At 38.4% G+C, this 27,660-nt stretch overlaps 3 protein-coding genes across 6 annotated transcripts; all 3 read right to left on the minus strand.

Annotated features, from left to right (window-relative positions):
* Nucleotides 1-31: 31 nt before the first annotated feature.
* On the minus strand, nucleotides 32-4,234 carry LOC122080713 (protein NRT1/ PTR FAMILY 6.3). The gene is made up of 4 exons (XM_042647530.1): nucleotides 3,855-4,234; nucleotides 3,540-3,757; nucleotides 2,865-3,445; nucleotides 32-1,315 (listed from the first exon to the last, which is right to left on the minus strand). Exons 1-4 carry the CDS (start codon nucleotides 3,964-3,966, stop codon nucleotides 442-444), a joined length of 1,785 nt encoding a protein of 594 aa, XP_042503464.1. The 5' UTR covers nucleotides 3,967-4,234; the 3' UTR covers nucleotides 32-441.
* A 9,706-nt stretch (nucleotides 4,235-13,940) lies between these two features.
* On the minus strand, nucleotides 13,941-17,675 carry LOC122081029 (flavin-containing monooxygenase FMO GS-OX5-like). Of its 4 annotated transcripts, none has more exons than XM_042647967.1 (7): nucleotides 16,996-17,674; nucleotides 16,663-16,733; nucleotides 15,592-15,741; nucleotides 15,437-15,492; nucleotides 15,073-15,208; nucleotides 14,707-14,880; nucleotides 13,941-14,322 (listed from the first exon to the last, which is right to left on the minus strand). In XM_042647967.1, the coding sequence occupies exons 1-7, from the start codon at nucleotides 17,609-17,611 to the stop codon at nucleotides 14,143-14,145; spliced, it is 1,383 nt and encodes a 460-aa protein (XP_042503901.1). In that variant the 5' UTR covers nucleotides 17,612-17,674; the 3' UTR covers nucleotides 13,941-14,142. The 4 variants fall into 4 exon arrangements, with proteins under 4 accessions (XP_042503901.1, XP_042503902.1, XP_042503900.1 ...); XM_042647968.1 differs by having other exon boundaries at nucleotides 14,707-14,850; nucleotides 15,437-15,519; XM_042647966.1 differs by having other exon boundaries at nucleotides 15,437-15,519; nucleotides 16,996-17,673.
* Nucleotides 17,676-20,424: 2,749 nt separating this feature from the next.
* Nucleotides 20,425-22,391, minus strand: LOC122082191 (flavin-containing monooxygenase FMO GS-OX-like 3). The gene is made up of 5 exons (XM_042649667.1): nucleotides 22,221-22,391; nucleotides 22,066-22,148; nucleotides 21,174-21,309; nucleotides 20,868-21,041; nucleotides 20,425-20,708 (listed from the first exon to the last, which is right to left on the minus strand). The coding sequence occupies exons 1-5, from the start codon at nucleotides 22,389-22,391 to the stop codon at nucleotides 20,529-20,531; spliced, it is 744 nt and encodes a 247-aa protein (XP_042505601.1). The 3' UTR covers nucleotides 20,425-20,528.
* Nucleotides 22,392-27,660: the final 5,269 nt, after the last annotated feature.

The raw sequence follows: 27,660 nt of genomic DNA on the forward strand, positions 1-27,660 counted from the left end.
ATTTCCAAAAAAAAAAAAGGGAATCAATCAATTTTGCAACAATTTTTTATGTAACTTTTTCTTAATGTACATACTATATTTAACCCCGAATGACTAAAATCTCTTTTACCCAATTTGCAGATATTTGCCAGAGCTAGAGCCCCATGTAGCGGTGAGTCCTACTGAAAACATGCATCAGAATATATGGCTGGTATGCGCCCAGATCATCCGCAGATTTTGTGGCCCAAGAGGCCATACCCTGACACCCGTAACAATTCCCAAAGGGAAGCAGATAAGGAGCAGGGATTAGGATCCGCTCCACTCTCCACTCACAAATATCCGTCTGGCACAAGCTACGCAAAGCATTGGCATGTGAACATGTCTGAATGCTCATGGCTGATGCGACGAACCACTAGCCAGACAACAAGCAAGAAAACCCTAAAATTTCTTCTTTGAGCTAACTTAAGCATGACAAGTGGCCTCAGTTTCGTCCAATACAATCCCCTCCTCCGCCAACCTACGCTCCTTGTACACGTACCCTCTACTAGCTACCAGATACAAACCCAGATTCACCCCACTCAGAACCGCCAACAGCCAGTAAAAATTGTAGAGCCTCCCTTGGTTCAAGTTATTAGGCAACCATGGATTCCCGTTCCCGGTCACCTTGTGCACTATAGAGACCAGCAATGAACTCAAGAAGAACCCAAGCGAGAGCGTGGTCAAGAACATGCCCGTGCTCATAGTCTTCATCCCTTTGGGACACTCCCTTAGAAAGAAACCCAGCTGGCCAATGTAAGTGAAAGCCTCCCCTGCCCCCACAAAAAAGAACTGTGGGACCAGCCAAAACACACTTAAAGGGATCATGGCCTTCGGATCATCCGTCAAGCCATGTGATCTCGCCGCCTTCAGTCTCTTCAGCTCTGTGAGCGCCGCCGCCACCATAGCGAGGATGGAAAACACTAGGCCAACGGCGATACGTTGCAAGGGGGTGAGGCCTTGTGGGTTGTGGGAGAAGTGACGGGCAAGGGGTACGATGAGTCGGTCGTAGATGGGGACGGTAAGGAGGATACTGCCCACGAAGAAGACGGTAAGGGAGGCTGGTGGGATTTGGAAGGAACTGCCGATGTGGCGGTCCATGGTGGTCGCCTGAGATACAGAGAACGTCGACATCTGGGCGTACACCGTCCAGAACATTATGGTGGTGGCCCATATGGGTACCATTCTTATCACCATCTTCACTTCTTCCACATCTGTTAGTGTCTGTAATCGCCATTTATTTACTACACCCCAACCTTGGTCCGCGTCGGCCTCCTTGATCGCTGCCTTCTCTAGAAAACTGAAACCAAACGAAACATCACCAACCAAACACTGACATTAGAACCGACTCCCAACTCCCAAACAGTTGTAAGAGTTTGGAAGAGGAGGGCCAGTACAGCTTTTTTTTTTGATAAACTTCATTTATTAACGCGGGAAAGAGATTCCCGAAAGGTCAGCAAACAACAAAGACGTCACGTTCTCAAGATGCACCTTCTCTCCCATCTTCAAAATAATTGTCATACAGGTCATGATTATAAAAATTTCTTAACAATGATCAATTCCCTTCCTTTTAAATACCCCTTGCAACTAAACAGTTCATAATTGAACTCAATAGACATTATCATTGTGAAGAAGAATGTGCAAAATATAATAATAAGGGAAAAGAAAGGGCCTCTATCTTTGGACGGGTGTTGCATCATAAAAAAGTGCAATGCCCTTCCATTGATGATTTTCCGTGCGTTTTTATTGGTCTTTGTGCTAATGCAATAGTTGGCTCTTAGAAAGACAATTCTTCCTTAAAAATATATGAAAAATAGTTTTTATTGGAGAGTGATATCCCTGTGGGTGAAATGACAAGCTTGCACACCCATAAAAAGAAAAATGACATCTTTGTAGATAATTGTTAGTATGTTCCCATTAACCATTAACCTTTGCGTACATATAAGAACCACACTCCCCCTAAAAAACACTTCCCCAAAATTATATTATCCACACGGAGCATGGTTTGAAGGAGGGTTCAAATCCTCTTCAATGAACTATGAACATAGTGAAGATTCAGCGATGGTAAAGCCCTGACATACACTCCAATCGTTGAATCCTCACAATCGTATTAATGGATCATAAATGATTTTAATTGAAAACAGAAATATTTTTGTTTAATAATGATCGATCTGGATCAATTTCAACATTGACGAATTCCATTCTCCATCCGACTACCGAGTTGTCAAACCATGGACGGGAGAATACCCCGCGTGTTCCTCTTAGCAAAGAAACACCAGTACCCACGTATATACCAAAGAAAAGGTACCCTCGTGGCCCCACATAATTCCGGCATCGTGGGATTTCCTTTCCCTATAATTATCTGCGAGAATCCTGGGTTGGTCTTTTTTTTTCTTTTTTTTTTTTATGAAATGAATCATGGGTTGGTCATATATTCTATTTCACGGACTTTCATCTTCTGCCACAGGTGCAGTCATACCGTGAGGATGAAGATCTGATGGTTAAGACGACATCGATATGTGTTCCAATGTCGTGTCAATTATCGGATCCTTATCACACGGCCACATTCGCGGCTGAGGATTTTTTTCGTTATTTCACCGACTGGTCATCGGACGACTGTAGCAATCAATGAGCAGCTAGAACTGTTCCCCCACACCGTGTGATTACCTGATTAATAATGGTATCCATGGCCCATCTGTTGAATAGGTAGGACCAGGAGAAAACAACCGTCTTAAGTCTACTCTCCCTTTCTTGGGAGTTGGGATTAGAAAAGGACCCCCTCCTGTTAATTTATCATTTTTGTTAATAGCGTTTATGGGAAGGTAAAGCCTGAGGCAGGGAACACTCACCGGAACTGTTTACTGTGAGGAAGCCTCTGCTTCTTCCTCTTCTTCATCTCCTCATTGTTCTCACTCTCGTGAGCGTCGTACAGTAATGATGGATCGGACGGTAACTCCATCTTTCTCTTCCTCCAAGCAGCCACGAACACGGTAGCGATATGAGTGAGTGGGCTCCCAACCAGGTTCTTGAATCGGTACCGTCTCGTGCCCGATAGAAAAATCAGGAGTCCGAGAAGGATCGCCGTGGCACAGGTACCGTAACCCCAGTACCTACCCAGGTCGTCTTGAATGTAAACCAAGATGGTCACTGCTGCCAGAGATCCGATGCTTATGAAGAAGAAGAACCAGTTGAAGAACCTCAACATCTGGGTTTTCTCTTTCGGGTCTGATTCATCGAACTGGTCTGACCCGAATCCAGATACACTTGCTTTCACACCGCCGGTACCGAGGGCTGTGAGATACAGCGCGATGTATAGCACCGACAGTTGTAATCCGCTTGCCTGGAGGCAGGAACCCCCGGCGGCGGCGCCGGCGCAGCTCGGTGGTCGCAAGGTTGGGATCACGGTGGATATCGTCAATATCGTTACACCCTAATAAACCCAAAGGTTAATTGATTGAGAAAGGTAATCCTTAATCCTTGGATCTAGCATAACTTATAGAAACCCGAAAGGTGAGTTGGCTTACTGTGGCTTGTACTGCGGCGAAGATGGCTATGGTGAGGTACCTGCCGAGAAAGGTATCGGCGATGAAGCCGCCAAAGAGGCAAAGCAGGAAGGAGGTGCCCAAGAAGTTGGTAACGGTGTTGGCAGCGGTGGCGTTGCCCAAATGCATGGTGTCCGTCAAGTAAGTGACTAAATTCACGCCTATGCCTAGCGTCGTTAGCCTCTCGCACATCTCCACACCTGTATGAGTGAGAGTCATGAGGACACATCCCTATCAGTGTTTGGAGAAATGCAGGAGAGAAGAGGGTGTTAAGGGAGGGGGGGGGGGGAAACTGACCTAGGATCATGGCTGCACTGGTCCAGCCGCCTGTTTTGGATCTCCCAGCGAGGCGGCCCTTGTAGTCCCAGGCATCTGACAGGGTGCTTCCCTGGGTCTCTGGGAGTTCCATATTTTCGATCCCTTCGGTAGTATCCTAACTACTCCCTATCAGTTTGAGAGGACTGAGAAGAGGGTAACTAGTAGTCGCTAATCGCCAGGTAGTAGTGGTAGTTGCAGGCGATATATATATATATATATATATAGGAGGGAAACTACAGAGACAGATTGAAATGAGAGCCAAAAAAGCCTGCTTGTGAGATAGTATTGGTAGTTGTTACAGGCGATAGATAGATAGGAAGAACTACACTATGAGAGATTGAATGAGTGAGAGTGAAGGAAAATGGCTGATTTTTACTTGATATAACTCTTTGGTCTATATCTCTCCCCTACACGTAACCACCGCACTCCATCTCACATCTTTCGTGAGGTTTGGGGGACCACCTTTGGGGTGTGGAATCACACCTTCTGGATGGTGAGATTTTTTGTTTTTTGTTTTTTGTTTTTTTTTGGTAAAAAGACGTTTATTCATCTCGTGGAGGACAGGTGGGATTGGAAAAGTTACATTTCTCTAAGAGCCATAGAGTGTTATACACGAATTAGACACGGTGTTTCTATCTAAGGTTTTCACTACATGATTGAGCTCTCTAGCAATATAAAAGAACCTACAGTCACGAAGAGAGGGGGAGAAATGCAAATAATCCGCGACCAGTGGCTGACACCATTCAGCCTCATGGATGGTGAAATTGAGTGGAGTGGTTATCTGCAAGAGAGAGGAACTGTTCACCTTTCTCATAACTCTTGGCTATTTGCTTCGGTCGGAGAATGGGTCCTCTAAAGATACGTTGGTGTTTAAAATCAACACCCATCCTTTCAACTTTCACTCATAGCCCTTTCCACTCAAGATAGGATCCGCTGGGTGTTGCTCGCTGACTCGTACGACCAGCGGATCCGTTCTCTTTCCACCCTGTTTGTCCACAAGAATTGAACATTTTTGAGTTACCTCATTTTAATTAGTTAACTAATTTAACAAACACGTGGAGTGTCTATCGAGTCCTGTTCCCCACCTCCGCAGACAACAACCTCAACCAATCTTACACCATCTATATGAGTCCAACATGAAATGCGTAGCGGTTGAGGGACTGATCCGTGTATCTGTTTACGCTTGCGTGCCACCCTCCTTGTTTTTTTTTGCTTTGGTTAAACGGGTTGGCACTTCTTATCTGAAACAAGAAAAGCGGTGAAAAGAGGAAGATAAACAAGGGGATAAAAAATCCTCTACAATTCCCATCTCATTTAATTTTGTGCAATATTTTCTATAGAGGTCGACATGTGGACATTTTGAATTGAACGCCTCAGATTAACCTTCTAGTGAAATAACCCAAAACCATGGTTCTCCAATTTAAATTGAACCGCGTCGATTATTCAAACTCAATCGGTTCAGGTTTTAATTCAAAACCTAAGAGATTTATATCCGTTCCCTCTCTCTCTCTCTCTCTCTCTGTTACGGCTCTCCTTCTCTAGCCTAATTCGCACAACAAACTCCCTGCTCCCTGCTCTCTCGACTCTCTCTCTCTCTCCCTGCTCCATTTCTATCCTAGAGGAAGATTTCAGCCATGTTTTCCTACGTTTCTTCTTCTTTTGAGTTTTGAGTGGGTTGGTTTTCATTTTCTTTGGATATGAAGTAATTAGAAAGACATTAAATCTAAAACCCAACTTCTAGGAAATAGATAACTTCTAATTAAACCCAATCTAGAAATCAGATATGGTTGAAACTTCAACCGAATCACCCTCTTGATAGTCTTAACCCTAATATCTCACCCTTAACAGGAAAAACATTGTTGAACCGGCGGGAGAATTAGTGTAACAACGGCATGAGAATGACTCAAAACCAAAAAAATGCTTGATGTATCAACGACTGCTTAGTGCACAGAGAGAGACTGAGAAATCGATGGACTTTGGGTAACCCTGAACAACCTTCGCGAGAGAGAAAACTAATCCCCTTTGGCTACAGGTAAATCCCTAACAGAGCTTCGACCTTGACCGGGAGCTTGGATGCAACGGCGCTAGGGCTTTTTCCTTCTTGAGCAGAGGGGTGACAGAGTGTGTCGTGAGAGAGAGGGCAACCAGAGAGAGGTCCGGTTTGATCTACTGATACGGTTCGGTTTAACTGTGGTTCACAGTTTTGGGGTCGTTTCAACCAACAATCAATATGGACCATTCATTCCACTTTGTCCACGTGTTGACCTTTGCAGGGAATATTACACAAAATTGCATGAGATGGGAATTACAGAGGATTTTTATCCTAAACGAGAGTGCAGAGAATTCAGAATCTGTGTCTCACATGGCATATGATATCGACATGGACCGTATGATGTGTAGACCCACCAATCTTTTTTCGGGATAAAAGATTCGAGATGGAGAGGAGATTTGGATCTTTTCCATAGTGCCTATGGCAGAGAGCGGATCATCTGCTCGTACGAGCAGTTTAAATCATCTGCCCATACGGTAAATAGGTGCCATGTGTCCAACCTCTTTATGGAGGTAACCTTCCATTATTTTTATTATTCAAATTTTTTTTTTGTTTTGTTTTCCCTATTTTTGAGGAATTTGAAATTATTCAATTTTATTAACCTTTCTTTATCTCCTCTATTTGTGGGGAGTTTCAAATCGTGAATATCTTTCACCTCTCTCTCCCTCTTAATAAGATTCTCGATCATCACTTTGTTGATCATGTGTGATTACATGTATTGTTGAAAACCATTACAAGCATGGGTATAGTAATTGAACTCATCAATCCATCTGAGTATAGAAGATTGATAGTTAATTCCCCTAATAAATCCCTTCTAATATTTTCTTCCATCTTGATTTTATTGGATTTATTTTGCAACTTCAATTTTAAGTTTCTGGATCTGCCTTTGCACATCCATCAAACATATATTTGTGGCTAGAAATAAGCATACCTTTAATTCTTCGCTCAAATTTCTTATGCTTCATTGTAGATGATCTTCACCCACAGAGATGGTGATCAACATTCAAAGAAAACGAACAAAAACGATACTTCAGTTACTAAAACAGGTTTGAAATTGGAGAAAAACAGAGAGAGAGAGAGAGAGAGAGGAGAGAGAGAGAGAGAGAGAGAGATTGCTGGAGAGAAAAGAGGAAAGATATATATATATATATATAACTAATGAAAATTGGTAATAGTTTATCTTAATATATTGTTTTTCTAACGTTCAATTCTAATTAAAGTGGGACAAATGAGGGGAGATGGGTTGTACTGATTTTCAGTTACACATGATTAACAAAGTGATGATTGGGATATATATAAAGAGATGTGGAAGATATCCACGATTTGAAACTCCCCACAAATGGAGGAGATAAAGAAGGTTAATAAAATCTGAATAATTTCAAATTCCTTAAAAATAGGGAAAATAAAAAGATTTAAAAATCTAAATAAAAAAATTAACGGAAGGTTACCTCCATAAAGAGGTTGGACACATGGCACCTATTTACCGTACGAGCAGATGATCCGCTCTCCCTATGGCACAGAGAGTCACCCTATGATTGGGAAGACCAGGCACATGTTATTAGGTCATTCCAGCCGTGGGATGACTCTATGAACTCTATAGAAAGGAATCCTATGCCAATTATAGAATCGAAAAGAATAAGGTGACTGGCGTGAGATGATTGAACAAAGAAGATAGATATAGGGTACAAGTAAACGGGATTGAGAATCAATTTATCACCATGAAACGACTGATTAATCCCTTAGGTGCATCAATTTAGGTAAGATTATGGATTATAAAAATCTAACAAATGGAACTTACGTGTAAATGGTAGAAAACAATATTATAATTATCCACCCCTCCTCGTTTGGTTAGGTGAAAAGGTTTTGAAAGTGAGGAAAGAAAGAAGAATGGTTAAGACTTTTGAGTGGAAAAATAGTATAACTCTAATCTGTGGCATGAATCAAATTAAATTGGTGAAAAAAAAAAACATTTAAAATAGGCCGAAATCAAGATCCACCAAGGACGCTCTTGATTCAGATTGGTCAATTAGAAAGATAAAAAAAAAAAATAATAAAGAGCAATGGAGAATTGAGCCTCTGGATTCAAAGAATGATCTTTACTTTAGTCATTTTCTTTCTTGTCTAATCTTTTCTTGACCATTCTTTGAGGAATCGGTTGGTTGAATACTTGAATCGGATTGAAATCAGCTGGATTTAATATCCGATCTATCATCTTAGCTTATTCTTGAGGTAAGGTGTAATGCATTAGTGTAACGAAAGCAATGAATCAGTTTGCCTAAAAATAGAGGGAATGAGATATTTGGTCATGAGCAATGGGTTAAGTGGGTGTCATAAATGAGAAAGTGGTACTTCAGACCTTCTATTAGTAGGAAAAGCTAATAGAAGATTAGAAGGTACAATGAGGGGAGCAGGTTGGCTATGCAAAGGGAAACGAGATATTTTATCATAGACATTAATGGTGGTATATGGGTGTTATAAATGAGAGATGGATATTTCAGGAATTTTAGACCTTCAATTGGTAGATAAAGTAAAAGAGTGTATAACAGTGGCAACAACATCTTTTGCAGTGAGTGCGGTGGTGTGGTAAACATCGAATGACCGAGAGGACCTTGGGGTGTGTGTCCGAATGTTCTCAATCATCCGATGCTCACCACACTGCCGCATTCACTGCATAATCACTCATAACAGTCGCATTGGAGTCCAACCCCTGTAAAGGCTTTGATCACATAGTTCCCAGCGTATTCTCCTACTTCCATAAATGTATCCCCATGATGCAATTTTAAGTATTGGGGCCAAGAGAGGAACAAAGGCATCCAACTAGGGTAAGGTGGTCTTTTCATTACCATTATGTATGGGCATCTAGGTTTATCTCCAGATAAGGTATCTTTTTCTTTGAAATATTTTCGAATAGAAAAAAAATTATATGATTAGTCACTTATGAGTTTTTCTTTACAAATTATCCATTTAAAGTTTCCCAACAAAAATACCAAAATTGAGGTTTGGGTTTACAAAACTATCCGATATAGTGATTCTCCTTTAATCAAGTATTTTTGTTAACTGAAACTTTGAGTGAATAATTTTGTAAATCTAAACCTAATTTTGGGTTTTCTGTTAAGTGAAACATTGGAAGTAGTTTCTAAAAGGAAACCCAAAAGTTTGTAATCATGAAATTTTCCCTTAAAATATATGCATAGAAGAAGAGGAACATGTATTGCCATGAAACTCTTCTTGCATGGAGAGGGAGAGTTGATCCACAGAGCTTGTCACGTCATGGGTTTTCCTTCTATCCCATAGGCATTTGGATCATCTCCAACCCCTCCAGCATGCATCTGATTGTTGGGAGTGCCTTGAGGTGCGTACAATCTCTCCCAATCATTAGATATGCGCTGGAAGGGCTAGAGAGGATCTGGATCAATCCCACAACGGTGGAGAACTTTTTCTCCATCTCCCACCTAAGCCTCCCATGACTCAATTGCCATTTGCATTTACAGTATTGATAAGCAAGCGTAGAGATGCAAATAGATTGAGCACATGTCGGATGTGATCAAGTCCAGATATCTATTGACGAGGTATGGATACCTTTAAAATGGATATAGATGCAAATCAAATTCGCATTGTTGACTATCCATTTATATCCCCAACCTGTGTAACCCTAGCCTTCCTCCTTCGACAGATATAGCTTGCTCTCAGTGCATGTTTCTCAATTGTTTTAGCTCTTTTCCTCATTCCCTATAATATGTGAATCTTCAAGAACCCTCAAAATCATTGCCTACTCATCTTTTAGGGGATTGTATTTTGTGAAGGAGTGCGGCTATTACATGTGCACAAGGGCCAATAAAAATGCATGGGGAATTAAGCATCAATAGAATCATCATTTTCCATTTCACGGGTTGGGCTGGATGTGTCAAGTTGTAGGGCCACACTACCATCCCCACAGAAACTATTTTTCCATTTTATATTAATTATTAGTTGAAGTGAGAAACAGTGCTATACTATCAGTGTACAATTTCTCTCTTACGTAATTTTATTTTTCTTTTATTTGTTTTTGAAAATATAGACCCATATGGATAATATCTATTCTAAAATACATATCATTATGATGTATAGATTGCTTCCCACAGTGATAACCTGGTGAACAACCTTCTCTCATAATTGCATATATGTTCAAATCAGATAAATTATGTTTTGAATTAATCAAATTCATACCCTCTAACAGGTGTGCCTTGTGTATCTATCTATCTGTCCATCTGTCCTGAAAGTTTTCATGATAACCCTAGTAAACAGAATCCAAGAAATTAGGCTTGAAATTACCAAATTACCCATGCTTTGATTTCCTTAACCTTGGGAATTTGGAAGTTTGGAAAAAAAAGAGCTGCATGAAGGAATTGTTTGAAGGTATCTTTAACTTGTGGATTTGGGTGGGCCCTTCTCTTTCCTTTGCCCTTTCCTTTTTCCTTGGAATATGGAAAATGTGGCCCAACAACCATTCATAAACTCCTTCTTTACTCAGCTAGAGTGCCAGACCCCAAATGTAACACGTAATTATGCAAATGATACGTAGCAATAACAACTTCCAAAGCCTAAAAAACTCGGGAAACCACTTTGTTGCCATGTGTTTTCCAATCTTGAGGCATCATAGGAAAAGTGGAAGAAAAACGACTGTGTTTTCCATTTTTTTTCTTTTATTGGTGAAGACCATGTTTTCCTTCACTCAATAGGAATATATTCAATAATGAAAAGGCATTTCAAAAGTTGGTCAAAAAGTGAGAAAGTAATCATGGACCACAGTTTTTTTTTAATTAGATGAAGGGAATAACGTTCAGGTGAGGTCTTGTTTTTGGCTTTGGAGCAATGCTTATATATTTTTGGGTGAGAAAAACCTCTCCATCAATCAAGGATTGGGCGTGAAATTCTTAATACGTGAAGATATTTGGGTTTTCAACATCCAGTTATGTTTTGGCATAGGTAATTATCTCAACTAATTCTCAGGAGACTTGTGCAATAATTTAGGATGTCAAACTTAAATCGAATAAGTAAAATAGTCCGAACCAAACCAAACCAAATCAAAGCTTTATTGGGTAGGTTTTGGTTTGAAATATTACAACTCTAAAACCAAACAGAATTACATCAGAAATCAGATAAACCCCAAACCAAATCAAAACTGACTCAAAACCTGGATTGAAACCGAAGTCAAACAGGTAAGAAACAAAAAACAGTCCAAAATTTATTAAAAAAAAAAAGTTTGCATAGTTTTGTATATCTTTGTATGGAAAGTTGAATCCAAAACCAGACCAAAAATCGAAACCAATTTGATTACAATCCGATATAAGAAATCGAAAACAAATCGAAACCAAACCAGACCACACCTAAACCTAAACCAAACTGAAACCAGAATTTCCTTATTGATTCGGTTTCGGTTTCAACATTCCCATGACGAAACCGATTCAACCTAAACCAAAATCATGCCAGACTGACCCGTTGAATCTATCCTGGGATTGTGCTTCTATCAGACAATCCCCAATTTGTCCTAACTATTTGGGCAATCCACGAATGGGTTTTCAAATAGACAAGGATGTCCATGGTGAAGATTACATCTGTGCCAATGTTTCACTATTTTAATAATAAAAAAAAAAAGTGTATCTTGTTGTAACTAAAATGGTAAATCTCAGTTTGAGGTAAAAATAATTTGAAATGGACTTACTATGTCATTCTCAAGAGTTATGATTGTGTTAGATTTTTTTTCAAGCACATGTTAAATAATAAAATTTACAATCACAATAAAATTTGTTCAAAAAATATTAGTTGAAAAATAGTATATACTATCACATATCGCTACAATTTTCTACTTGGAAGTTCAGAATATACTTTGATAGATAATATAATATATGGATAGAGAACAATGAAAGGCAGCATAGACCTTCTGTCAAGACACATAGGAGATTAAAATGACCATCCTACCCTCAAGAAAAGAAAACAAAAATGAGTGCTTCCAATGGCACCTATGCTAGTAGAGAATCCATAATGCCTTATAGGAAATCTGTTTCTAATAATATATTATAGGGCAAGGGAGCATTGTTTGCATGAATGATCATTGTGTCAATGTGCAAGCCAATAAGAGGCCACACACCACTTTTCTTGTAGTGAATGCAATGTATTTGTGTCCTCTTATGTCTTAACATAGAGCCATGCCAACGGGCATTATTTTTTTCTTCTATATAATATATTTTGAATAAGCAGAGTCAAGAAGAGTTGAAGCATGTCCTTATAATTACGTAAAATGTTGATCCTTATCAACTAATGAGCAACCCCGTTGATTGGCTATTAACATTTATAATGGAGAAAGAGAGAGAGATATTAAACCTAACCGTGTGGAAAAATATTGTGGGTTGTTTAGTTGTTGTATCAAAGAAGAAAACTTGGGTTCTGGTGATGTGATGTCCTTCAAAATGTTTCTATCCAAAATGAATCAACGCAATGCCGCTATCAGGATTCAAAGGGTTCCATTACTTACGTGAGAGGTTTGTCCATTAGTATTTTAGTATATAACCGTAGTTAAGATATTAAAAATATTGTTCTATGAGATTAGTGTGCGTGATGGTGACACCCTCAATGATTTTTACCTTTTTCGAAGAGGTTAGAAAATTAATTAGGAAACAAAACTTGATTGTTGCCTGAACTGTCACTGTACATTAGTATTTTAGTATATCACGGTAGAATATCTATGATTTGATTCTTTTCTTTTCTTTTTTTAGCACGATTTAGTATTTTGTTTTATAATCTAATGATTCAGTACTTTGATAGAAAACATCGTAGAAAGTTTTCCTTCACCTAGGTGAAGAAATCAAACAGCTAAATATGTTGCTACTTATTATATGAAGTCATTTACCCATGGGCTGCATGTTTATATTGATATCTTAGATGCCACATCGACATCAATGCATTTGATGAAGAGAAAAAAAAATTCACATATTTAATGAGGAAAGAGAGGAGCCACAGGAAAATAAATACTAAAGAGTGTTGGCAACTTGTGGCATTCACCAAAAAAAAAAAAAAAAAAGGGGGGGGGGTAAAGTTGCCAACTTGTGGCATCACTTTTTAGAATCTGATTGATGAGAACAGGAGACGAGTGGTGATGAACACAGCAAGCCCCCATAGTTTAAAAAATGGGATTGGAATTGATCCATATAAATCAGAATCAATCTACCCCGATTTCGTTTTATGTCGAGTCCTGCAATCTCTTTTCAATTGGCAAAAAAATTTGTTTGATCTTTATTTTTGGCTAATTTTTTCTTCTTTTAGTTAAAAAAAAAAAATCAAAACAGAAAACGGAAAATCTTACCTTTGTGAGCTAAGGGGATGAACTCCTAATTCAATGACAGGCATGTAGGCAATTGGGCTCTACAGTAAGTCGTCGTTAGTTTTTAACTATCCTAACCCTAATCTTACCTTTGTGAGCTAAGGGGTAATTAGGTCTTTTTGTATTCTAAAATTAACACTAGTCTAACTATGTTTATTTTTGTGGGTTTAAATGTAATAAACAGATTTTTAGGGGGATGATGTAATTCGGGCAAACACTAGGGGGGGAATTAAGTGTGGCTTAGTTACCTTTGTGAAAATGCTTAAAAAAAAAATATATATATATATATATATATGACTGGGCCTGAGTTGGCTTTCATATAATGCCTAGTTAAGCTCCAGCCCAGCCAATTTGGGTATCGGGCCCTGCGGCTCAACAAGCTTGGGCCATGAGACGTATGGGCAACCTCACCAAAAGCGGGCCAGGCTCGGTCCTCATTAGTCAGCCCAACAATTTTGTTTCCTGCCTCTCTGGAAGAGTGGAGATATCATTCAATCTGAAAATAATCATAAAAAGCAACGAAAAGCAACCAAAGCATCTATTACTTGAAGCAACAGATTTCTTTGATGGAATCTATATATACTATGAAGATGAATTCATGTTTTGGTTCTCCTTTGATTCTGGTTAATTATAAAGTTTGAGAAGGAAATGGCCAAAATGCATCAACAGATCCCAGTATATCCATTTTCTGTTAGTAAGCAAAGTTGACTTGTTACATTCATCTGTCAACAATTTTAACTTTGTAATAAAATCCTGCAATCTACAATATAATGGCCAAAATTGAAGTGAAAATTCATAGTCCATTAGTCCTTACTTGCAACCTCAAAAATTCGTGTTTTAGACAGATAATCCTCAAAGAATCAATCTTTTCTTTCACTGGAGGATTTGAATTGTTGAATCCAGTAGTCCCCATTGAAATTATCCCGATAGCCATCAAGATCGGACGTAAGAAACTTGTAGATAACGGCAGCCATTTGGTCTACCCAGTCATCAATGGGTGGCAATCCCACCTGTGCGGCAAGCCAGTTTCTGTACTTGGACTGCAAAAAACACAAAGAATGTCATATGAGCCACAAAAAGTATGGTTCAAAAGATCAAAACCATCACAAGCATAAGCAACTTCCTGTTGTGTGCGAGAGATTTGAACAAAAGCCATTTTCTAAGTAATGTTTCTCTGTTGTATTAATATGTTATGGGAAAAGGCTGGGCACGCTGCCAGGTTGCTTGGCATGTGTCATCCTCTCTCCACCTCTTTTGGAAAAGACCCCATGTCCTCTTGTGTCCAGCCCTGCGATTGGTGGCATGCTGCTAGGTTATCGAAAGCTGTCGGCATGCCCAACCCTCTCCTGTTATGTTATAATGGTCAAATTGCGGGGAGACTACTTAAATCTGGGTGCCAGATCAAAAGAAATGGGCTACAAAACCTGGTCCTTGTCAAATTTATGGGTGTAGTGCTTGGGTCTTCCTGTCGCCTCCATATATCGGTAGAGTTCTTCAACAGAGTTCATCATCTCCTGTTCTGATGGCAGTAGCACCTTGCCAGATAAAACCTTTGCTACCCAGTTGGCCTGTAGTCCATAAGTCATGAAGGGGACAATCTGGTGACAATCAATGAGAGAGCTTCTGCTATTAATTACCAATACATTTAAAGAAGTTAAACCAGGTGTTACGTTTATACAGCAGAGCTGATCTGGGCTCTTTAAGAACTTTACATTTGGACTATAGAATGTTATATTTGGACTATCGATCATTTTGTATCAATTAAAATCATCATAATTATATCAACTAACCATTGTAGGTAAGCCAACAAATGATAGCCAAGGAGCCAAACAGGGTGGAAAAACATGCTTGTACAGGGGCCCAACTCGATTATCATCCACAGTCACAATTCCATTTGTTTCAAGAAATGCGAAATTGTATTTATACCTGCACACTTTGGCAAGTCAAGAGAGAAAACATAAAAGCACTTAGTTGAAGTAGCAATGTTGCCGCACTTTTAATGCCCCATCAGCTACAATTATCCTCGAAATCAAGATTTTCTCTTTCTTAACTTCTAAGAGAATAGGAAAAATTGAAACTGTAGAACTAAAAAAAAAAAAAATTACAGAAATTAAAGACCAAATAAAGCTGAAGATAGAAGTGATTGGCCCATACCCTGTACAGTGGAAAATGGTATCTGCAAAAACTGAGGACCCATCTTGAAAAGCCACCTTACCATCCTCAAAAACACATTCTATCTGTAAGATGGGACTCAAATTTAGTCACTTGATGACTGCCCACTAAGAAGATCTTCATAAGAGAACACTTACCATTGAATGGTTCCATATATTACAATGGTTATCCAACTTCCCAATTTTGACATTTGGGGATCTTGATGCTAAATGGACTTCCTTGGAAACTTCTGAGATCTCTCTGGAAATGTCATGGGCACTAGGGCCATTTCCAATCAATACTACAATCTGAATGGCAGACGTATGCATTAGAAATCCAATAAATTGCAGCAAATGCAATCTATAAGTAAATGCGAAAGTGAATGAATTGATCCTGCAATCTAACAAAATAGAGGAAATGATAAAAAAATGATAGAACTCAATGAAACATTCTAGTACAAATTTCTGTCCAATGTTCACTTCAACCAGTCCTCATTGATATATTATAGAAATTACAGAGAAGCTACAACCTGAGAACTTACAATGGTTGCAGTTTAGACAAGAGGTTATGGATATTCATTAGACTACAAGAAGTACTCCTTTCCTGACAAAAAAATCTTGGTACATTTAGTCTTTGTACCATCTTGACTGCTCTATTTATCTCTTCAGTCTCATGTAGATGAATGCAAAGCAAATTGTTAATATATCTGCGATATACTTTTACTCTCACCTATAAAAGGAACTTTGTTGTGACGCTGTGGGTAAACTAGCCTTTTGTGAAGCCATCTACATATCTGGATGGATAGGAATATCAAAAGATGAACCATAAAATCTAGAACCTTTCACCAAATTTGGGAGTCTATTTCATTTGAAGTCCGGGCAAGCTTGACCTTTGTGCTGGCACTTGCTTGGATATCGTGCGAAATAGGCATGTTATTCAGTCCTAGGACCTTTCTATCCAGTTGCGCTCTGCGAATAGGAGATCCCCCAGAGGATTGTTAGTTTCTTATTGTTCCTTTTCTCTTATTGGGATTCCTCCCTTATTATGGGATCCCTATCTATATTACTTTGGCTCTTTGAATGTAATTCATTATCCTGGACACAGAAGCCACATAACCAGGCGGCATTCTTTTTCCTTAAACAAATCATACAACTAAAGCTACTATTATATAAGAAAAAAATTTCTTTCGTAAAGATAATATCGTATAATTCAAAGTAGTATTCATATACCTGGTCTCGAAATGGTTCAGGAATTCGGTAATGGTGGCTATGTATTTGCTTTCCTGTCCACTTATCAATTCCTATCCAAGATTCAAACAGCCACATTGAAATGCATAATGGATCAGAGAACAGCCAAATTCACTTAAGAAAGACCAATGGTGATTCTCATCTCTAACAAGTAATAAAAATATAGAAGAAGAAGAAGGGTCCACGATGAAATCCCTAATAATGGTGGAGGAATGAAGCAGAAGCCTAAAATTAAGAATCGATAACATGGTGAGAATGGTATAAATGCATAGTACTATCCGACTATTTCACTAAAATGACTGGTCAGATCGATACCTGGAATCTCTGCGAATCTCGGCTCCGTAGTGTGGCCGTTGCAGATGACCACCGCGTCAAACAACTCTGTGAACAGCTCCTCCGATTTCGATTTCGATTCCGATTCTGAAGTGTTGGTCCGAGTACAAGAGGAGCGAGATTGAACGATCCATTCGTTTGGGCTTCCATGATTACGCTCCACGCGGACGACTTCAGTGCGGAAGCGGATCAACTCAACGAGTTGGAAGTCTCTGGCGAAGTCATCCAGATAGGAGAGAACCTCTTCTCGTCGAGGAAACGTTCTGGAGTCTCCACCATGGCCTTCCTTGAGAAATGGGTAATCCAAAAAGCCCATGATCTGCCTCGGCACATTGGTCCGGAGCGAATGGTAAATGCTGCTGTGGACATGAACCCCAACACCTTCTTCTTCTTCCCCTTGGCGACCCTGTTCGAAGCTCACACTCAGTTGGAGATTCTCGATACTGGGATCGTAAACCCATGTGCCTCCGAGTCGGTCACCCTTCTCAAACACCACCGCCTGAAGACCTTCGCTTCGGAGCTCTCGAGCAGCCACGAGACCACAAGGCCCAGCTCCGACAACGGCCACTTTAGCAGAAGAAGATCCTCCGGATGCCATTGCCCCAAATCCCAATTCCACTTCTCTATCATTATAGATTAGTAGCTGTTCTGATAATAATCTCAACCTCAGAGGACCCTTGTTTTTTTGGTAAAATTATATGATTATCCACTTTCACTTTGAGTTCACTTTACAAAATTACCCACAAAAAAGCTTTTGTTAATAAAAATACCTAAAATTATGTTTGAGTTTATAAAACTATCCATCCAAAGTTTCAGTTAACAAAAATACCCAAAATTAGGTTTGGATTTACAAAACTATCCAAAATAGTGATTCATCATCTTCCACATATAATGTGTATTTTTTTATTACTAAAACTTTGAGTGGGTAGTTTTATAAATCCAAACTCAATTTTGGATTTTTTTGTTAGCTTAAACTTTAAATGGGTAATTTTGTAAAAAGAAATCTAATTTTGGGTATTTTTGTTAACTGTCACTTTTGATGGATAATTTTGTAAAAAGAAACCCAAAAGTGGGTAATCATGTAATTTTTCCTTCTTTTTTTTTTCTGTAAATTAAATGACCCTTTATGATATGACATATATATTTTTTAATACAAATACAGTCCTTTTCAATGAAGATAAATTTGTTGTTTCACATAGAAAATTGTAGAATAATGCATTAAAATTGCCATTCAAATTTTTAATTTTTTAAGTTTGCATTATAAGCTAGAAAATTCTATCAAAAAAATTAAATTTAAGAATAATACAAAGGGCAGCCAGAAAAGGCACTTGTGATGGGAGTGTGGATCAGGTATTACTACGAAAATCATTCTCGTTCAGTGTTTAATCCACACTTGGACTTTATTTAATCTCTATCGTTCTTTAATTAGTTGGTCTTTTCAGTAGAGTCCAAGTATGGATCAAAAACACTGTACAAGAATGATTCTCGTACGAGGCCTTGATCCACACCCCTTGTGATGGTTGCTTTTCTCCCCATATCAATGAGAATTTGCCGGTTAATGTTACTTCTAGACTTAGATTTCCATTCATGAAATAGCAGTTGTGAGTCCTATTGATGGCAATGCTGAAGGTATAAGAAGTTGACAGTTTATATTATTTCTAGACCTAGATTTCAATTCATGAAATAGCAGTTGTGAGTCCTATTGATGACAATGTAGAAGGTGGAGACTCATTCTCACGAGTTGTGGTTTTTATTATTTTTCATGTTTGTCTAGTATATTCTTTTCTTGTCTTGTAAGACCAAATCTGATTTTAGGTATTTTTGTTATCTGATACTTTGGGTGGGTAGTTTTGTAAACACAAACTTGATTTGGGGCATTTTTGTAACAATGTAATTTCCCATTTAAAAATTCCATTTATAATAAAGAGATGATATAAAAGGAAGTCCATAATCAGGGAGGAGAAATAGAGTTTGTTTTATTTGAAAGGGGGTATGGATTAACAACATCGAGAATAAGAATGAAAACCATTTTCCATAGATAAGTAGGAGATTATTTTGGATGCACGGGAATCTATAGGACTAAACAATAGGTGGACATTTAGATTTTCTGATATTATAGGACCATAATTAATTCTTCAAATGTCAGTTGACAGACCTAGGAGATTAGACAGTAAGGAACCAGAACCAAGAGCTAACCATATGCATGGGTGTTGAAGTGCTCATGTATTGGCGTGAGGGGATTTGGGAATCATAGGGGCTAAGACTGGAGTCTTGTGGTAAAAATAATTTCTTTATTGGAAGCTATGTGACTCTACCGCTGAGTTGAAAAGGCCCATTTTATTCAATTCATGAATTAGCCTACTATGAGACTATTGCATTTATACAAATCCATGTAAATGGCAAATTTCAACTTTGTTAAAGTTATCCATATGGTAAAATAAAATATAGAAAAACCAAGGATTAATATTAAGATGTATACATAACAGTAGATGAGAGGGTCAATGATTGAAGTTGAGGCTAAAATGTGACATATAACTTATTTAAATCATTCTTAGGTATCCAACAATTGAAATCACATTGATAGTTCTATTATAAAGGTAAGATGATAACAAAAGAAATTGCAAGAAAAGTTTAGCGTAATTTAAAGGTTGTCTTTCCTCATCTCTCAAGGAGAAATAATAGAAAATTAGAAAATTTGGTCTACCTTCTAATTAAAAAATACCAAACAAATATGCCTTTGTCATTATATATCATCTCTCCTCACTTTTCTATTACAATATCTACTACTACCATAAGTGGTTGCAACTTACAACCATAATCCCACGACTCTAATACTACTACATAAAAGGTTACGAACTTTGTATGTGTCGTCAAACAAACCGGATGAAAGAGTCAATTCTACTGCCCATTTGAAAAATATAAAATGGTTGTGTTGTGAGCAACACTCCTTACCTAAGGGGTAGCACAGTTGCTGAACAATGAACTTGATACAAGTCGTAAATTCGGACTTATTTAGTACTCTTCATTGCTTTCAGTGAAAGTTGAATGGTTCTCATTTAACCCCGGTATGATCCGATTCATGCGGTTGTGGGGTCAGTATGGGCCCGTGGGACTAGTCAAGCCTTCCCCCATTGTAATTTTATTTTATATGTTATAACAAAGAGTTTTGGAAGCAGATCTTATAAACTATTTACATTTTTTACCATATTAAATAATGATATATTTTACATGTAATTTTATTTTATTATTATTGATTTTTTAATATTTAATAGCAAAGAGTTTAGGAAACAAAATGAAGTGAAATTTAATAATCAAACTATGTAATGATTTTGAGTTAGCGATTTAGACAAATGGGATAATGATCACATATATATATATATATATATATATTAAATACAAAAATTTCACTTTCATCCATTTAAATTTCTTTTGCAATCAAACATAGCCTAAAAAGAATGAAATCCTGCAATTTATTAATACATTAAATTTTGTGATAGAGAATCATTAGCAATGAATCAAACTATTCTTCGACTGGAGGATTTTAGTTGTTGAAACCAGTAGTCTCCGTCGAAATTATCTCGATAACCATCAAGATCAGACAACATAGCCTTTATACTAATGGCAACCATTTGATCTAACCAGTCCTCCATGGGTGACAATCCCACCTGAGCAGCAAGCCAGTTTTTGTACTCAAACTAGAAAAACAACACAAAGAATGTCATGTAAGCAATTAGCATGAGAGAGAGATTTGAAAAAAGCCATTTTCTCAGTAATATTTCTTGTTGTATGATATGTTATTGATGGTTTACTTGCTGGGAGACTACTTCAATAGCAAAAGAAATAAGCTACAAAACCTGGTCCTTGTCAAATTTATGGGTGTAGTGCTTGGGTCTTCCACTCTCCTCCATACGTCGGTAGTGTTCTTCAACAGAGTTCATCATCTCCTGCTCTGATGGTAGTATCACCTTCCCAGATAAAACCTGTGCTACCCACTTGGCCTGTAGCTCATAAGTAATGAAGGGGAGAATCTGGTGACAGTGAAAGAGAAAGCTTCTGCTATTAATTATCCAAACATCTAAAGAGGAAGTGTTTAGGCTTATAAAACATAGCTGATCCTTGCTCTTTACTATAGAAATCATTACATAGTTATAGCAACAAACCATTGAAGGTAAGCCCACAAAAGATAGCCAAGGAGCCAAGCGAGGTGGGAAAATGTGCTTGTATAAGGGCCCAACTCTATTATCCTCCAGAGTCACAATTCCATTTGTTTCAAGAAATGGGAAATTGTATTTATAGCTGCACACCCGCAAGTCCAGACAGAAAACATAAAAGCACTTAGTTGAAGTATTAATGATGTTCCACTTATCCACAAAATCAATGTTTGCTTTCTTAACTTCTAACAACATTGGCAAAGTGGAAACAACCTCTTAACATTCTCGAGGTAAGTCTGCGTAGTTCTTATCTCTCTGACCTCGTATATGCGGGGAGCCTTGTGCATCGGGTATCCCTTTTTTTTTTTTTAAAGAATTACATAAATTGTTAAGTTTGTCTCGAATTTTTGACCAGTTTTGAAGATTGACCCGCTTAGAAAAAATTTTAGTGGTGACCCGAATGAGAAGTTTTGTAAGATTTGTGATGGAAGCAGAGGGGTTGGGCTGATAGGCCCAAGCCCAGAGCCCAGCACCGATCTCGTATGAGGGTGCGGGCGGTATGGTTTGACCGGATCGAATGCGACCCAATGGGTCGACCTGCGACTTGGAGTATATAATGTACTGTTGTCTTGTTGAGCAAATCATTATATTTTGGGAGGGTTTTTCGAGTTAGGGTTTTAGGACTTGTTTTCTCGCCGTTGCTTGGGTGTAATTTCTCTTCTGCATAGTGAAACATCTTCTTCTTCGCTTGAGAACGTAGCACACCATACCAGTGTGTGAACCTCGTTAAATTTCTATGTTGTGTAGATCTATTGTCTATTTATTTCTGTATTTCTTGTTGTTAGCTCTAACATAAATTACAGGCCAAAGAAAACTGAAGATAGAAGTGATTTGTCCATACCCTGTACAGTGGAAAATGATATCTGCAGAAACTGAGGACCCATCTTGAAAAGCCACTTTACCATCCTCAAAAACACATTCTATCTGTAAGATGGGACTCAAATTTAGTCACTTGATGACTGCCCACTAAGAAGATCTTCATAAGAGAACACTTACCATTGAATGGTTCCATATATTACAATGGTTATCCAACTTCCCAATTTTGACATTTGGGGATCTTGATGCTAAATGGACTTCCTTGGAAACTTCTGAGATCTCTCTGGAAATGTCATTGGCACTAGGGCCATTTCCAATCAATACTACAATCTGAACGGCGGAAGTATGCATTAGAAATCCAATAAATTGCAGCAAATGAAATGTATGAGTAAATGCGAAAGTGAATGAATTGATCCCCCAATTTTGACATTGGGGGACCTTCTTGTTGCTTTATAGAACTCAATGAAAAATTCTGTTCAATGTTCACTTCAACCAGTCGACAGTCATATTAAAAAAATTACAGAGAAGGGACCTTCCCTATATTTCCAACTGCACTAACAGGAGATCCCGTTGAAGATTGTCTGTTTCTTATTATTCCTCATCTGTCATTGGACTCCTCCCTAATTAGGGGATCCCTGTATTCCTATTGACTTTTTTTTTTCAATATAATTCATCATCCATCCAAAAAAAAGTGGAAGGAGAGATTGAAGGAAGGGGTAAAACAAATTATATAACTAAAGCAACTAGTATAGATACAAAAACATATAATTCAAAACCCAAGGGGGTTGGTTTATTGATGATTCATAGTGGGTAAAACACCTCAAAATGCGTGTACTTAAGCACCGTTTGATAATGTTTCCGCTGTTTCTGTGTCTAAAAATAGCAGAAACGGCTTTTCACGTTTCTCGAAATGTTTTTTTACAGAATACCACTAAAAAAATCCAATAGTATCATCGGATGCTCAAAAGGGAGAGAGGGTTCAGTTGCCTCTTTTTAGGTTTAAATAATTAAGAGATTTATCGATCACAATATCTTTTTTCTTTCTCTTAAATTCGTCTCTAGAAACGACGAAACAAGTCCGACTTGTTTTGTCAAAGTTGTTTATAGAATAGTAAATAGGCATAAATTTTGATTTATGTTTCTAGAAATGAGTGAAATAGAACAAATTTATCAAACGCTTTTTAAGTTGCTTCTCCGTTTTTGAGAGCAAAAAAAAAACAAAAAAACAAAAAACAAAAAAAAAACAAAAACAAAAACAAAAACAAAAACAGAACGTTGTCAAACAGTGCTTTAGATTCGAATCACCTTGGCACCACCCATGTTTACTCCTTGAGGCTTCCATCCTCTTCGGAGTGGAAATGACTAGTGGGTGCCCATAGAGACTATTTCCACTCCAGAGGATGTGGGGACACCCAAAAAAAAATCATAACTGTTATGTCCTCAACTTCCTTATTATTATTATTATTATTATTATTATTATTATTATTATTATTATTATTATTATTATTATTATGTGGGTAGGAGTTATTGCCACGGTGGAGTGTTAAGTAGTTATTAGAAGTTGGTAAGTTAGTAGAAGTTAAAGATAAAGATTGGAAGTGGAAGTAGTGCAATACGCGAAGCAAGGGTTTGTAACTATTTGTTTATCCTATTTAATAGGAACTAATGTGGAATAGAAAAGGGCAATGACAAATTATCCTAGATTATCTTTCTTGATTTTATCTTGAGAAGAGGCGGGTACCTCCTAATTAGCCTGACGTCTGGCTTCATCCGTAAAACCAAGAGACAGAGACCTCCTAATTAGCCAAACCCTATTTTATCTCTCATAATTTTATCTCTATCTCCCTACTTTCTCTCCCTCTCTCCATCATGTTCGTATCATATGGTATCAGAGCATAGTCGATCCTATGACTATGGGTATGAGTATTGAGATCATCGAAGCCATGCGTTTATCTGTTCATGACATGATGGTGATTTCAAATGAAATACTTAGAATTTGTCAACATGTCCAAAAGAGTTTGGCTGAGTTGAGGACGAAGAAGACGAAGAAGAAGATGAAGAAAAAGAAGCAAAATGAGACAAAGAAGAAGTGGAAGAAGAAGAGGATGAAGATGATGATGAAAAAAAAAAGCAAAAAGAAAAGAAGAAAAAGATGAAGAGGAATATACCATTCATCAATTCCCTCAAGGAGATGCCCATTTTTACAAATAGATTCATGCATCTCGAATTAACTATCCCAGATTCATTGACTGTAGTTTTTACTACCAAGATATGGGATCTCGGAGGTCCTTGAGGACAAGGGCAGTTTGAGGGGGAAGGATTGTTATGTACATAACTTCCTTATTATTATTATTATTATTATTGTATTTGTATGTGGGTAGAAGTTATTGCCATGGTGGAGTGTTAAGTAGTTATTAGAAGTTGGTAAGTTAGTAGAAGTTAGAGATAAAGATTGAAAATGGAAGTAGTGGAATACGTGAAGCAAGGGTTTGTAACTACTTGTTTTATCCTATTTAATAGGAACTAATATGGAACAGAAAAGGGAAATGAAAAATTATCCTAGATTTTCTCTCTTGATTTTATCTTGAGAAAAAACTACTATCTCCCAATTAGTCAGACGTCCGGCTTCGTGCGTAAAGCCAAGAGGCAGACACCTTCTAATTAGCCAAACCCTATTTTATTTCTCCTAATTTATCTCTATCTCACTGCTTTCTCTCCCTCTCTCCACCATGTTCGTATTATCTGTTATCAGAGCATAGTCGATCCTATGACTATGGGTATGTGTAATGAGATCATTGAAGCCATGCGTTGATCTGTTCATGACATGATGGTGATTTTAGATGAAATGCTTAGAATATGTCAACGTATCCAAAAGAGTTTGACTGAGTTGAGGACGAAGAAGACGAAGAAGACGAAGAAGAAGATGAAGAAAAAGAAGCAAAATGAGACAAAGAAGAAGTGGAAGAAGAAGAGGATGAAGATGATGATGAAAAAAAAAAAGCAAAAAGAAACGAAGAAAAAGATGAAGAGGAATGTACCATTCATCAATTCCCTCAAGGAGATGCTCATTTTTACAAATAGATTCATGCATCTTGAATTAACTATCCCAGATTCATTGACTGCAGCTTTTACTACCAAGATATGGGATCTCGGAGGTCCTTGAGGACAAGGACAGTTTGAGGGGGAAGGATTGTTATGTACATAACTTCCTTATTATTATTATTATTATTATTATTATTATTATTATTATTGTTATTATTCTTATTATTATTATTATTATTATTATTATTATTATTATTATTATTATTATTATTATTATTATTGTATTTGTATGTGGGTAGAAGTTATTGCCATGGTGGAGTGTTAAGTAGTTATTAGAAGTTGGTAAGTTAGTAGAAGTTAGAGATAAATATTGAAAATGGAAGTAGTGGAATACGTGAAGCAAGGGTTTGTAACTACTTGTTTATCCTATTTAATAGGAACTAATATGGAACAGAAAAGGGAAATGAAAAATTATCCTAGATTATCTCTCTTGATTTTATCTTGAGAAAAAGCTACTACCTCCCAATTAGTCAGACGTCCGGCTTCGTGCGTAAAGCCAAGGGGCAGACACCTTCTAATTAGCCAAACCCTATTTTATTTCTCCTAATTTATCTCTATCTCACTGCTTTCTCTCCCTCTCCACCATGTTCGTATCATCTGTTATCAGAGCATAGTCGATCCTATGACTATGGGTATGTGTAATGAGATCATTGAAGCCATGCGTTGATCTGTTCATGACATGATGGTGATTTTAGATGAAATGCTTAGAATTTGTCAACGTATCCAAAAGAGTTTGACTGAGTTGAGGAAGAAGAAGACAAAGGAGAAGATGAAGAAAAATAAGCAAAAGGAGATAAAGAAGAAGTGGAAGAAGAAGAGGAAGAAGATGATGATGAAAAAAAAGAAGCAAAAAGAAACGAAGAAAAAGATGAAGAGGAATGTACCATTCATCAATTCCCTCAAGGAGATGCCCATTTTTATAAATAGATTCATGCATCTCGAATTAACTATCCCAGATTCATTGACTGTAGCTTTTACTATCAGGATATGGGATGTGGTGGTCCTTGAGGACAAGGACTGTAATACCCCGCTTCTTAAGCCCGGTCTGATTTCGCGGTTGAACCGGTTTAACCATGCAGCAACCGAGCCAGAGGATATTAGAGCGGGTTCCTTATGGGCTATGATGGCACGGGTGACCTTAAACACCGGCTGGCCCGACAAGTCCGAGCCAGTGCCAGAAGAGACGGGAGTGCCCAAACCGTGTACGTGCACCTACGATAAGGCTATATACGGATAAAACAGGTATTACATCCGTATTTTAAGGTATATACGTATGCTACATCATATGCCTGGGGTGGGGTTCGCGCCGAGGTCCGAACCCGGTCAAAATCCCAAGTCTTGGCTCTCAGGTGGGTAGGACAGGTGGGTGCACACCCACCTGAGTGACCCATCCAAGAGCACTATTCACTTAATTAGGAATAGTATATAAGGCTTTATGATTTCTTTTCTTTCCATTTATTACCCTCGTACGTTTGGTGAGAAAAGTAAAGAGGAGAGAGAAAAGAAAGGGAAGAAGAAAGGAAGAGGAAGAAAGGAAGGATTTCAGTGGCGCCGAAGCTCGATCTTGCCATTCCGGTGCCGAGAGAGTAATCTTCAACTCTAGATCTACAGTTGGAGGTAAGAAAAGTTGGGTTTTATGAACATTCACCATACCCAAGCTTTAAACCCTTGATTCGAGTATGATTTCTTGAGATCTTGTAAATACCCTTTGAAATGATGAATCTAAGGTTTAATAGATGATTTATGTGTTGATCTTGAAGGATTTGAAGAGATATTGACAAGGTAGAAGAAGCATTGTGAGTTGGAAGTGATTTGAAGGGTTTGAAGTCATTTTTGGGCAAAGAAGGTAAGATGGTTTCCCTCACTTGAATCTAACCTAGACCTAGGTTAGAACCATCCTATAGGACCTTGAGGGTGTGAAGAATGGGTGGAGAAAAGCCCCATTTGATTCCCCAAAGAATGGAAAAAATGGGAAAGAAACAGTGTCTTTCCCGCCAAAACCGGTGGGTACAACCGGCGGGTACCTACCCGCCTGTGGGTACCCACCTGAGAAGGCAGGGGGCTTTCAGGTCTAACCGACGGGTACAACCGGCGGGTACAACCGGCGGCGGGTACCTACCCGCCGGTCTTAGCAAAGGGTCCCTGGCCAACCGGCGGGTACAACCGGCGGGTACCACCGGCGGGCCCCTACCCGCCGGTCATAACCGGTGGGTAAAACCGGTGGGTAGACAGCCCACCTGTCTGAGCCACCCGTGTGGCCCCGAAGGTGATCCTTATGTCCGATCGAACCCAAATCGGACGTGTGACCTTCTTTTGACATTCTAAACACGATTTTGACATCGGATTTCATTAATTTTGATTCTAAAATGGTGAAGTACTAACCCCGCTCAATTATGTTAGGTTCACCAAATCCTACCAGATTCGCTCCGGATCTCACCCGTACCGAACGGGAATCCTTGTACGCTACAAGTAAGTGGGGAGAGGACGTTTGGCCTTGTTTTAAGGCATTTGTTTGGCA

The sequence above is a fragment of the Macadamia integrifolia genome, chromosome 6 (assembly GCF_013358625.1).
Source record: "Macadamia integrifolia cultivar HAES 741 chromosome 6, SCU_Mint_v3, whole genome shotgun sequence".
Lineage (NCBI taxonomy): Eukaryota > Viridiplantae > Streptophyta > Magnoliopsida > Proteales > Proteaceae > Macadamia > Macadamia integrifolia.

Excerpts from the sequence above, each read along its gene's own strand:
- LOC122080713 (XM_042647530.1), bottom strand. The coding sequence starts at position 3,966 with ATGGAACTCCCAGAGACCCAGGGAAGCACCCTGTCAGATGCCTGGGAC. Across the intron at positions 3,758-3,854 it reads CAGTGCAGCCATGATCCTAG|GTGTGGAGATGTGCGAGAGG; the intron begins GTCAGTTTCCCC and ends TCACTCATACAG. Across the intron at positions 3,446-3,539 it reads TCGCCGCAGTACAAGCCACA|GGTGTAACGATATTGACGAT; the intron begins GTAAGCCAACTC and ends TGGGTTTATTAG.
- LOC122081029 (XM_042647966.1), bottom strand. The coding sequence starts at position 17,611 with ATGGCATCCGGAGGATCTTCTTCTGCTAAAGTGGCCGTTGTCGGAGCT. Across the intron at positions 15,742-16,662 it reads CTGAACCATTTCGAGACCAG|ATTGTAGTATTGATTGGAAA; the intron begins GTATATGAATAC and ends TCTGCCATTCAG. Across the intron at positions 14,323-14,706 it reads ATAAATTTGACAAGGACCAG|TCCAAGTACAGAAACTGGCT; the intron begins GTTTTGTAGCCC and ends TGTTTTTTGCAG.
- LOC122082191 (XM_042649667.1), bottom strand. The coding sequence starts at position 22,391 with ATGCATACTTCCGCCGTTCAGATTGTAGTATTGATTGGAAATGGCCCT. Across the intron at positions 21,310-22,065 it reads ATCATTTTCCACTGTACAGG|CTATAAATACAATTTCCCAT; the intron begins GTATGGACAAAT and ends GCGGGTGTGCAG. Across the intron at positions 20,709-20,867 it reads ATAAATTTGACAAGGACCAG|TTTGAGTACAAAAACTGGCT; the intron begins GTTTTGTAGCTT and ends TTGTTTTTCTAG.